The sequence below is a fragment of the Anomaloglossus baeobatrachus genome, chromosome 2 (assembly GCF_048569485.1).
Source record: "Anomaloglossus baeobatrachus isolate aAnoBae1 chromosome 2, aAnoBae1.hap1, whole genome shotgun sequence".
Classification (NCBI taxonomy): Eukaryota; Metazoa; Chordata; class Amphibia; order Anura; family Aromobatidae; genus Anomaloglossus; species Anomaloglossus baeobatrachus.
Window position 1 is genome coordinate 151695423 of NC_134354.1, and position 13170 is coordinate 151708592.

At 43.4% G+C, this 13170-nt stretch overlaps 1 protein-coding gene across 3 annotated transcripts in view; it reads left to right on the forward strand.

Moving 5' to 3' along the window:
- POLA1 (DNA polymerase alpha 1, catalytic subunit) overlaps positions 1–13170 on the forward strand; it is a 513667-nt gene that overhangs the window by 409171 nt on the left and 91326 nt on the right. For all 3 annotated transcript variants that reach the window (XM_075335453.1, XM_075335456.1, XM_075335455.1), the window contains exon 34: positions 2967–3083. In XM_075335453.1, the coding sequence (XP_075191568.1) occupies positions 2967–3083 (117 nt within the window). The remainder of the gene's footprint in view (positions 1–2966; positions 3084–13170) is intronic.

Sequence of the window (13170 nt, forward strand, 5' to 3'; positions counted from 1 at the left end):
AAAAAAAGACCTAGGTCCATCTAGTTCAACCTTCCTCCACCAATTATATATTTTGTCACTAAATAATTTATAACAGACAATGTTGATATTTACATAGCTTGAAAAAAGGCCCAATATCTGCGGCTCTTCTTTTGATTAGCTGGCATGGCTTGACACTTTTGTTGTGTTGTGATGCACTGTAACTTTATGCCAGGCCAGCTCATCAAAAGAAGATTGACAGATATTGTCAGGCAAAAGGCAGTTCTATAGGATCCCTTCCATCCATTGTCCAGAGACTAGTGAGATTGCCAATGAACTGGATCCTACGAATCGATCTCACCAACACTGTCTAAAGGTAATTTGAGACATACCTAGTTCTTCAGAGTTCTGGTTGCTGCTTTCTCCTCTGGCTGCAACTTTCTTTAGGCCTCCATTTTCACACATATCGGAGACACAGACACACCTTAACCCATTAAAATCAATGGGCTCGCGCCCCCACATGGCGACATCTCCATTTTTCTGCCGGCAGCACAGATGTCACACGGACCGCACACGGATATAATCCTTGTGGCATCAGTATGACACATACTGGAGTAAACACGTCACTGAGAAATATAAATGTATTTTTATACTTACTGGTCTCCAAAGCTTCTTTCACACTTGCTTCTGGGCCCACTCATTATGCTCCTGATATTCACAGCACTGACTGCAGAGAAAGAAGCAAGTGTGACAGCAGCGCCGTAGATTGGTAAGTATACAAGTTTGTGCTGTCCGTGTGCTATCCGAATATTACACGGATAGCATACGAACAGCATATGAAACACACACGTACAGAGTACCTACACCACGAACCATGCAAAACTTTAGGTTTTTTTGCATGGACATGTAAAGGGGGTCTTTGTTAGACTTATGTTAATAAGCTCCGCCCGATTAGACACTCACCAGGAAGGTGCTGCATGGATCTAATTTCCAGTGCATCAAGGGAAGAATTATTACAAAGCACCCACTACTATACCACTACATCATCTGAGCTAAATAAGTAAGGAGAAGGAGCACTTTAAAATACCATAACATAGAGCTAAAATGTTATAGTAAGTCTGCATAACATATGGCCTGTGGACCGCATGCTGCCCGCCAAAGGTTTTGCTACAACTCGCGTACCTGTCAGTAAGTCACCACTCCCTGCTTCCAATATTCAAATCTAATCGCGTCTCTCAGTCAACCCATCGTGTCCTTGTGCATGACTGATATTTGGGTGACTATGGGTGACTTTTGTTGGCAGCTCTGCCTTTTGTATGAGCACTGTTTCTTAACTTTCCATTTCATGATGGATTTTTGTGGTAACTTTCACTGTGTGTAATTTTGTTGGGGTTGTTTTTTTTTTTTTTTGCTATGTAACTCTCACCGCCCTGTGTACTATTTCCATCAAGACTGATTTGTTGCCTTATCTGTTTATATTATACTAGAAGGTGGCCCGATTCTAACGTATCGGGTAGTCTAGAATGTGTATGTAGGTTAGCAGATTGAATAATAAGGTAATGAATGGACTGGATGGGTTAGGTTTAATTTAGTATTCTTATAATTGTTGGTTTTAAAATGACAAAAAACCGAAGGAACAGTTTTAATAGATGAGTCTTGTTTAATGATGTCCATGGCTTGTAATGAAAGAAGGCCATGAACAATGTAAAGTTAAGTAAAAATATGCTGATGCTGTGATGTGGCCCAATGCTGGTATGTGCCCCTATCGTGGTGCAGCCACCATCCTGACATGTGCCCCCATCCTGCGGGGTAATGTGTGCGGGGTGCGGAGTGCTGGGGGGGGTTGAGCCGAGCGGGGCCATGGCGCTGGGGACGTCAGTGCCGGCGACTCCATGGCTGGGTACAGGTGACTATCCAGGTGTGTGTGTATGTGTGTTCAGTGTATACATCCGGAGGGCATAGTGCAGGGGGGGCGGAGCCTAGCGGGGTAATGTGTGCGGGTGGTGGAGAGCGGGGGATGAAGACGAGTTGGGCTATGGCGCTGAGGACGTCAGTGCTTCGAACTGCATGGCTGGGGACAGGTGACTATTCGTATGTGTGTGTTCAGCGTATACATGCGGAGGGCGGGGGGGTGGAGCCGAGTGGGGTAACGTGGGTGGAGGCGAGCGGTGGGTATGTGTTGGCTGGGTTGCCGGTGTGGGCTCCCGGGGATGCAGCACTCACCAGGGAGTTGGGGCTCCGTGTGGGTGCGGGGAAAAGTGTCGGGTGTTGTCCTGTCGACCCGTAGTTCGGGCTGTTCAGTTAGCTGAGCCGTTGGTCGCAGGCTCTTTAGCGCGCTCGGTGTGGCGACAATTGTCACTGTAATGACGTCATTTTGGAGCAAGACAGACAGACAGAATAAGGCAATTATATATAGAAATGCTACTTAATAAAAAAAAAAGTGTGGAATTTTTCTTAAACTAATCATTGTAGGTTCTCTAACTGATGTGGTTCTGGCACTGCATTTGAGTTCTGATGGTGGTTTCGGCACTACATGTGTGTACTGATGGTGGTTCTGGTGCCGTATTCATGTACAGACTGTGGTTCTTATTTTCTACACATTTACCAATCCATAACGTGCTTCATGGTTGTTGAAATGTAATCTTAAATCTCTTAACGTTTGAGTATTTTCTTGAGGATGATTTGGTGAGCTTCAGAATTATTTTTTGGGAGCAGAAACTGAGCAGGAACTATCCAAATCCTCCTCAATCAATTGAAATGTGCTTCTAGTGTTGTATTAATGTACTGACGGTGGTTCTGGTGATGTATTAATGTAAGTATTACTTAATTTTTTAATTTTTTTTTTGTCCCTTGGGATTTGTTCAGTATGGCAATATAGCCATTGGACCCAAAAAAGTTGTACACCCCTGTGTTATAGTGTAAAAATAATGTGCAGGTGGATTTGCACTTTTTATGAGTTGGATAATATGATCAGAGTGAAAAAAAATATTTATTTTCTTTTTCTCTAGGGATGGCTTTTATGTGAAGAACAAACCTGCCAGAACAAGACACGTCGTCTTCCCCTAAACTTCTCCCGTAATGGTCCTATATGCCAGGCCTGTATGAAAGCTACTTTGAGACCAGAAGTAAGTGCAATTTACTGCAGCGTTTTCATATAGATGTATGAAATGGAATTAACTCAGAACTATAACAGAATGTGTGCATGCAAAAACAATTAAAGATTATACACTGTGTGCAGAATTATTAGGCAAATGAGTGTTTTGATCACATGATGATTTTTATGCATGTTTTTTCTCCTCAAAGCTGTATAGGCTTGAGAGCCAACTGCCAATTAAGTAAATCAGGTGATGGGCATCTCTGTAATGACTAGGGGTGTGGTGTAATGACATCAACACCCTATAAAAAGTGTGCTTAATTATTAGGCAACTTCCTCTCCTTTGGCAAAATGGGTCAAAAGAGAGATTTGACGAGCTCTGAAAAGTCCAAAATTGTGAGATGTCTTGCAGGGGGATGCAGCAGTCTTGAAATTGCCAAACTTTTGAAGTGTGATCACCGAACAATCAAGCGTTTCATGGCAAATAGCCAACAGGGTCGCAAGAAGCGTGTTGGGCAAAATAACTGCCCATGAATTGAGGAAAATCAAGTGTGAAGCTGCCAAGATGCAATTTGCCACCAGTTGGCCATATTTTAGAGCTGCAACTTTAATGGGGTATCAAAAAGCACAAGGTGTGCCATACTCAGGGACATGGCCAAGGTAAGGAAGGCTGAAAAACGACCACCTTTGAACAAGAAACCTAAGATATAACGTCAAAACTGGGCCAAGAAATATCTTAAGACTCATTTTTCAAAGGTTTTATGGACTGATGAAATGAGTGACTCTTGATGGGCCAGAGGCTGAATCAGTAAAGGACAGGGAGCTCCACTCCGACTCAAATGCCAGCAAGGTGGAGGTGGGGTACTGGTATGGGCTAGTATCATCAAAGATCAACTTGTGGGACCTTTTTGGGTTGAGGATCGAGTGAAGCTCAACTCACAGACCTACTGCCAGTTTCTGGAAGACAACTTCTTCAAGCAGTGGTACAGGAAGAAGTCGGTATCGTTAAAACAACCCCATGATTTTCATGCAGGACAATGCTCCATCACATGCATCCAACTACTCCACAGCGTGGCTGACCAGTAAAGGTCTAAAAGATGAAAAAATAATAACATGGCCTCCTTGTTCACCTGATCTGAACCCCATAGAGAACCTGTGGTCCCTCATAAAATGTAAGATCTATAGGGAGGGAAAAACAGTACACCTCTCGGAACAGTGTCTGGGAGGCTGTGGTGGCTGCTGCACGCAATGTTGATCGTAAACAGATCAAGTAACTGACAGAATCTATGGATGGTAGGCTGCTGAGTGTCATCAGAAAGAAAGGTGGCTATATTGGTCACTAATTTTTTTGGGTTTTGTTTTTGCATGTCAAATGTTTATTTTCACCAGGTAAACCAATAGAACTGCACACAATTTATAAATAAGTGAGACGGGAATATATTTGGTTTTTATAAGGTTGCCTAATAATTCTGCACAGTAAGTTACCTGCACAAACAGATATCCTCCTAAGATAACCAAATCTAAAAAAAACCACTCCAACTTCAAAAAATATTAAGCTTTGATATGAGTCTTTTGGGTTAATTGAGAACATAGTTGTTGATCAATTATAAAAAAAATCCTCTAAAATACAACTTGCCTAATAATAATAATGTTTTATTTCTATAGCGCCAACATATTCCGCAGCGCTTTACAATTAAGAGGGGACATGTAGAGACAATACAAAATAACAAAATTAAGATACCAGGAGGAGTGAGGGCCCTGCTCGTAAGCTTACATGCTATGAGGGAATAGGGGAGACACAAAAGGTGAATGGGGGGAGAAAAGCTTGCCATATATTGTCCAGCCATTGATTTAATAGGGTATTCAAATCCAGCTGCATGAACCCGTCTGTGGAAATTTATACAAGTACAGGGGACAAGAACTGGAAGTAAATTTTTTGAAGGGCAGAAAGGGACTAGATTAGATCAGGGCAGTGAGTTGATAGGCTAGTCTAAAGAAATGCTTTTTTAGGGCCCGCTTAAAGGTGTGGATGTTGGGAATTAATTAGATTGCTCTTGGTAGTGTGTTCCAGAGCATAGGCGCAGCTCGTGAGAAATCTTAAAGACGGGAGTGGAAGGTTCGAATTGTTGAGGATGTCAGTCTTAAGGTGGGGGGATAGACCGAGATGAGGGAGGAGATGTAGGGTGGTGCGGAACCGTGGAGAGCTTTGTGAGTGAGAGTGATAAGTTTATATTGGATTCTGTAACGGATAGGCAACCAGTGCAATGACTGGCAAAGAGCAGAGGTATCAGTGAAGCGGTTGCAGAGGAAAATGATCCTGGCTGCGGCATTCAGAATGGATTGGAGAGGGGAGAGTTTAGTAACAGGGAGACCATTTAGTAAAGAATTACAATAATCCAGGCGAGAATGAGAGCGACAGTAAGAGTTTTTGCAGAGTCAACGGTAAGAAAAGGTCGAATTCTTGAGATGTTTTAGAGGTGGAATTGACAAGAACGAGCAAGTGAACGAATGTGGGGAGTGAAGGAGAGATCGGAGTCAAATATAAACCCAAGACAGCGGGCGTGCTACTGGGGCGTAATGGTAGAGCCACGCACAGAAATGGTAATGTTGGGTTTCGGAAAGTTAGGAGAGGGAGGAAACAGGAGAAGTTCAGTTTTTGACAGGTTCAGTTTTAGGCTAGCGCCACACATCCGTGCCTCCGGCACGTGTTTGTCATTTTTTACACGTACCGGCGGCACGGAGACATGTACAGCAATGCCACCCTATGGTAGCAGGCACACACACGTAAAACCACACGGAACGTGTGTCCGTGTGCGTTTGTACGTGTGTGCGATTTTCAAAGCGCTGACATGTCAGTGTTTTCTCCGGCAGCACGGGTGTTAAACGGCCCGCACCCGTACCACACGGGTGTAGTGTGGATGCGGTCCCGTGTGACACGCGCCGGAGTAAACACACATGTCAGGGAAAAAAAAACAAAACATTAACTCACCTTCTCCAGCCCTCCTGTCTCTGCCGCTGCTGCCTCTTGCTGCCGACCGCCGCTCATTATTCTCATTGAATATTCACTTCACTGCCTGGCAGCAGCAGCAGCGGGGAGACGGGAGGGCTGGAGACCGAGGATCAGCACCACGGACAGCAGGAAGGACCAGGTGAGTATAATAATTACCGATTCTACGTGTGCTATCGCGGATAGCACACGTAGAACACACGTGTCACGCACGTACCAGAGACACGTACTTACCTGCACGCAACACGCAGGGAAAATACGTGTCTCTCGGCACGTGCGTGAATTTCACGTGAGTGTGGCAGAAGCCTTAGATAGAGGGAGGATATGATGTTGGAGACAGCGGACAGACAATCTGTAGCATTTTGTAATAGCGCAGGGGTGATGTCAGGAGAAGATGTGTACAGTCATGGCCAAAAGTTTTGAGAATGACACCAAAATTATATTTTCACATGATCTGTTGCCCTCTGGTTTTTAATTGTGTTTGTCTGATGTTTACATCACATACAGAAATATAATTGCAATCATATTCTGAGTACCAAAAGGTTATATTGACAGTTAGAATGAGTTAATGCAGCAAGTCAATATTTGCAGTGTTGACCATTCTTCTTCAGGACCTCTGCAGTTCTCCCTGGCATGCTCTCAATCAACTTCTGGATCAAATCCTGAGTGATAGCTATCCATTCTTGCATAAGCAATGCTTGCATTTTGCCAGAATTTGTTGGTTTTTGTTTGTCCACCCGTCTCTTGATGATTGCCCACAAGTTCTCAATGGGATTAAGATCTGGGGAGTTTCCAGGCCATGGACCCGAAATCTCTGTTTTCTTCCATGAGCCATTTAGTGATCACCTTTGCTTTATGGCAAGGTGCTCCATCATGCTGGAAAAGGCATTGTTGGGCGCCAAACTGCTCTTGGACAGTTGGGAGAAGTTGCTCTTTCAGGACATTCTGGTACCATTCTTTATTCATGGCTGTGTTTTTAGGCAAGACTGTGAGTGAGCCGATTCCCTTGGCTGAGATGCAACCCCAACATGAATCGTTTCAGGATGCTTAACAGTTGGCATGAGACAAGACTGGTGGTAGCGCTCACCTCTTCTTCTCCTAATAAGCTGTTTTCCAGATGTCCCAAAAAATCGAAAAGGGGATTCATCTGAGAAAATGACTTTACCCCAGTCCTCAGCAGTCCACTCCCTGTACCTTTTGCAGAATATCAGTCAGTCCCTGATGTTTTTTCTGGAGAGAAGTGGCTTATTTGCTGCCCTCCTTGAAACCAGGCCTTGCTCAAGCAGTCTCGCCTCACAGTGCGTGCAGAAGCACTCACACCAGCCTGCTGCCATTGCTGAGCTAGCTCGGCACTGCTCGTAGTCCGATCCCGCAGCTGAAACAGTTTTAAGATACGATCCTGGCGTTTGCTGGTCCTTCTTGGGCGCCCTGGAGCCTTTTTGGCAACAATGGAAGCTTTCTCCTTGAAGTTCTTGATGATGCGATAGATTGTTGACTGAGGTGCAATCTTTGTAGCTGTGATACTCTTCCCTGTTAGGCCATTTTTGTGCAGAGCAATGATGGCTGCACGTGTTTCTTTAGAGATAACCATGGTTAACTAAAGAGAAACAATGATACCAAGCACCAGCCTCCTTTTAAAGTGTCCAGTGGTGTCATTCTTACTTAATCATGACTGATCGCCTGCCCTGTCCTCATCAACACCCACACCTGTGTTAATGGAACAATCACTAAAACAATGTTAGCTGCTCCTTTTAAGGCAGGAATGCAATGATGTTGAAATGTGTTTTGGAGGTTAAAGTTCATTTTCTTAGCCAATATTGACTTTGCAAGTAATTGCTGTTAAGCTGATCACTCTTTTTGACATTCTGGAGTATATGCAAATTGCCATTAGAAAAACTTAAGCAGTAGACTTTGTAATAATTAATATTTGTAGCATTCTCAAAACTTTTGGCCATGACTGTGCAGTTGGGTGTCATCAGCATAGAGATGGTACTGGAAACCAAATCTGCTGATTGTCCAATAGGGGCTGTGTATAGAGAGAACAGGAGGGGGCCTAGGACTGAACCCTGAGGAACCCCGACCGTAAGGGGAAGAGGAGTCTGCAAAGGATACAGTGAATGAGCGGTTAGAGAGGTAAGAGGAGAACAAGGAAAGAACAGTGTCCTTGAGCCCGAAAGAGCGGAGCATAGTGAGGAGGAGCTGGTGATCCACAGTATCGAATGCAGCAGAGAGATCCAGGAGGATCAGCAGGGAGTAGTGACCATTAGATTTAGCTGTTAGTAGATCACTAGATACTTTATTAAGAGAAGTTTCAGTAGAATGTAAGGAGTGGAAACCGGATTGTAGAGGGTCAAGGAGAGAGTTATCTGACAGCGGATTAAACGGGAGTGGACCAGGCGTTCCAGGAGTTTGGAGATGAATAGGAGATTAGAAACAGGTCTGTAATTAGCGGCACAATTTTGCTCCAGGGATGGTTTTTTAAGTAATGGGTGTATGCTGGCATGTTTGAAGGAGGAGGGAAAGACACCAAAGGAGAGAGAGAGATTGAATATTTTAGTTAGGTGAGTGGTGACAGATTTAAGGAGATGTGAGGGAATAGGGTCACTGCTGCACTTAGTAGGGCGAGAAGATGCGAGGAGCCTGGTGACGACTTCTTCTGTGACTGGATCAAAGAGTGAAAGTGAGCGAGATGAAGTGTAGGAGGGCAGACAATGTGTGGTGTTACGAGGCTGTGAGGAAATTTCCTGGCGTATATGGTCAATTTTTTCTTTAAAATAATTGGCCAGGTCATCTGCACTGAGATTGGTGCTTGGGGCCAGAACTCTTGGTCCTAGAGGGAATGGAAAGTATCATACAGTCGTTTACAATTGTTGGCTAGAGAGGTGATGAGGGTGTTAAAGTATGCTTGTTTGGAGAGGTGAAGGGCAGCATAAACTTATAATGGATGAAATCTTTCGCTAGATTGGATTTTCTCCACAGACGTTCAGCTGGAGAAAGCGTGTTTGCAATGTGTGCCAGGGCTGCTGCCGTCTGCACCGAGTTGCTCTGTGTGTAGCAGGTGCAGCTTCATCTAGGGTGCTCTGTAAGGTTTCATTATAATGTTTTACAGCAAAGTCAGGACATGAGAGGGAGGATATTGGGGCCAGTGATGACTGCAACTTCTTCAGAAATTTCTGGTTGTTAATGGCGTGTATAGTCCTATATGGGAGGTAAGTGGGGGTGTCCTGAGTGGGTTGACAGCTCTTGACCAAGAATGAAAGAAGGTTGTGGTCAGAGAGTGGGAGAGGGGAGTTAGTGAAATCATGCACTGAGCAGAGACGGGAGAAGACCAGGTCCAGCATATTCCCACCTTCATGTGTAGGAGAGTTAGTTGTGAAAGGCCAAGAGAGGAGGTTAGAGATAAAAGATGAGTGGCAGCTGGGGAGAGGGGATCGTCAATAGGGATGTTAGAGTCCCCCCATGACAAGAGTGGGGAGGTCACAGGCTAGAAAATGTGGAAGCCAGGTGGCGAAATGATCCAAGAACTAACTGGTTGAGCCTGGAGGGCGATACACAACTGGTCCTTGCAGGGAGAAGGGTCTGTAAAGCCTGACAGTGTGGACCTCAAAAGAAGGGAAGATAAGCCTAATAATTCTGTACACAGTGTAAATATGTTGGGTCTGAGCTTTGCGAGTTCTCCCCACCATTACCATTGTCGGGAAAGGTGGCACATATCTAAATCCTGAAGTCTTTGTTAGAAAGCTGGATGAGCGTGTTCTGTCACTAACTATACGGAAATTTAAGAAACAGTCATGTGACTAAAAGCAATGGCCATGGTTTCAGACAAGTTGTCTTACCTTGACACGTTAGTAAAATCTGGAACTATTGATGAACATCCACATTTAACCCCCTAGCATGTCTACTATTAACGAAAGTTGGAGTGTAAAATGCTTAATAAATATCTGGTTGCTGGAAGTCTCTCCATTGGTTCATCCACCATCATTAGTATAGGGATCCAGAGTACCCGCGGCCGCCGCCTCCTCCTCACTGCATGAATGGAGTGGTGGTGGTGAAGCATGTGCACAGCCACTCTATAAAAAGTAGTGTACTCGACTGACCATATCATGCCCTCAATCTTTGAATGGAGCAACAATGTGCATGCTTGACTGCAGTTTGAGAGAAATCCCTTCCCTTTTAAAATAAATGAATATTTACAAAGTGTACAAAAATAATGCTTCTCTATATATTTGTCACTTAAAGAAGTCCTCTTGTTAACTTTTTTATACCTGTGTTTGTAGTGTGTCAGTGTATTAATATCCAGCACTGTTGTGCTCCTCTTCTTGTGGGATCCAGTACCATTCTGCTCCTCTTCTCAGTGACCTCACCGCTCCTCAGACACTCCAGGTCACACTACGCTCTGCGTGACTCCGAAGTGACTTGTACAATGTAAGTATAGAGCAGCAGAAAGAGGCTCCATAGGCTTACCTTGTAAAAGAGACTTCGGCTCACGCATACAGTGATCCGAGGAGTCTAAAATGTGCTTACTGTACATGACTGAGAAGATACGATGCTGGAGAGGACAGCACCTCCAGTAGGTGAGTATATTAACACACTGACAGTACACTACATGCACATTTATATGTTTAATAAAGTAAAAAAAAAGTTCACAGGAGGGCTTCTTTAAATTGGTATTGGCCATTACATTTCCGATCATGGTTCTGCAAATGATTCTGTTGAATGAAACTTTCTTAAAGACAAATGGCATTTTTTTTTTTAATAGGGTATATGCACACGTAAAGTATTTGGTGCAGAACGTTTTGCACCATGTCTGCATCTCTTGGCAGGAAAACCAGAGCAGCAAAAACTTGCGTTTTTCTGCAGATTATTCCCAAACATGAGTATAGGTGAAGTCTGTCGAAAATACGCTGAAAGAATTGACATGCTGCAGATTTAACCCTGCAAGGAGAAAATAAGCAACTTGTGTACAAGACGTCAGGATTCTCATTCACTTTCCTGGCATCAGGAAACCCTTCTTTATTTTTATATAGCGCCAACATATTCCGCAGCGCTTTACACACATCCGCAACACTGTCCCCATTCGGGCTCATAATCTAAATTCCCTATCAGTATGTCTTTGGCGTGTGGGAAGAAACAGGAGCTCCTGGTGGAAACCCACGGAAACACAGAGAGAAGATTCAAACTCCTTGCAGATGTTTTACTTGCTGGGATCTGAACCCAGGACCCCAGCGCTGCAAGACTGGACTGCTAACACTGAGCCACCGTGCCATCCATGTTTTGTGATAACTCTGCACTGATAAACGCATCATAAAGGCTACAAATCTGCAATGTGTGCACACAGCCTTACAGAGGAGTTAATTCTTACACAGCTCTATTTTTTTCTGTAATGTTTAACCTCTAGGAATTTTTTTTTTTTGTAAACAAGGGTCTATGTCAACTGTTGAAATCTAGCCGAGCTCATACGAGGCAAGGCTTTCTCTTCAGGTCCTTGAGTCTGTATTATATGGTGTTATGATTTCTTTGTGATGGCGTCTTTCTGAGTGTTAGAGGCCTCAGCTTTGCTTGGCCTCAGCTAAGCTTATTATGCTTTTGTAGAAAAAAAATTCCAAAGCTGGTTGTAAGCCCAGTGGCTTACCACTTGTGAATGATTACAGATTTTTCTTGTTTTTGGTACCCCTCTGACCTCACCCTCCCACCACTTTTATTTCACATTGCGAAAAACATCCACTACACATCCAAATTTCGATAAGCAGCATAAACCCTACACATTTTGGTGTTAGGGAGAAAAAGAGAATCCGCTTAACTCCTTTCTCTGAAAGAGTTCCCAAATGGTCTGTTTAGACATAGGCTCGTTAATTGTTTGCTTTTACAATTTTATAAATCCAATAACCCTGGTGTCACACATTCATCGTGGCCCATGGCTGACTCCTGTTCTTGACTTTGGCACTCTAGAATTGTCCCCAAAATCTATATTTGATTGTTAGCTGCAAGAAGTACTGGTATCTCTCCATTCTTGTTTAAAAGTGAACCATGTAGGTGACAGAAATGCTTTACTTATTGATTACTTGGATGAGTATGTTCTCAGAGGGGGAAAAGCTTACTCTTTGCCTTCCCCAGTTTGAGCTCAACACTTTTTTTTTTTTTTCTAATAGCAGTTAGAACTTGAGCCATAAAACATCTACCAAATATTAATTTTGCATTAGTCATTAATATTTTGGTGTATTTGTCTAGTATCTTCATACTTATGCCATTTTTATACATTATTTATGTAGTAGGAAAAGCTTATCAGCAGGTTGGTAAGTCACACTAGTTCTGAAGAACAAGGCAACACCAGGACCTCTGGTCCGACACTCACTAGATGGCCCCAGATTGCCTCTGGGAGCAAGACATGAACACAACAAAAATGGTTTTAGGTGCATCCTGGATTTAGTTTTTAGGGCTAAGAGCCTTGTAACATACCTGAATATTACGTGACCATGACTGGAAGCACGGTAGTTCTGAATACACTGACTTTAGACGCTCAAGCAGTGCAAACCCTCCTTTTGAACTGTTGAATGGTGCACACCCATATTTTGTGTTTTGAAGGATTTAGCCGATGCTGCACAAGGTTTTATATGAGTGCATTGTGCCAAATTTTAGTTTAACAAGCCAAGGACTATTTTTCCAATTATTGAACTACTTCAAGTGAGGTGAAATGTACACTGATGTTCTAAAGGTTTATTAAGGGAGAATATATCAGAGGCTCTACGTTCATGTTATGGTGTAAATGTTGCGATTGGTGTAAATTACGTAACTCAGATCTCATAAAATTTTTCACCCCCCTCCTACTATCACTTTCAAGTGTGTCTATCGAACAAATGAGCAGCTCGTAATCCAGAGCACGTCTGTTTGAGACTGATGTATGAATTGCTAGTCCTGATACATAACCCCTTCCACCTAATGTATTTTCATGGCAGAGGTTCTGGATAGGGCATTTGTTTTTCTCTGGAATAGTTGATATAAAACCAAAACTATGCAGATTGGAAACTAGACCTTATTGCCTGATACCAGTCCTTGATCTCCGAGGAGCTTTCACTATTTTTGTGCTTTACAAACTACATTGCTGCACATGATA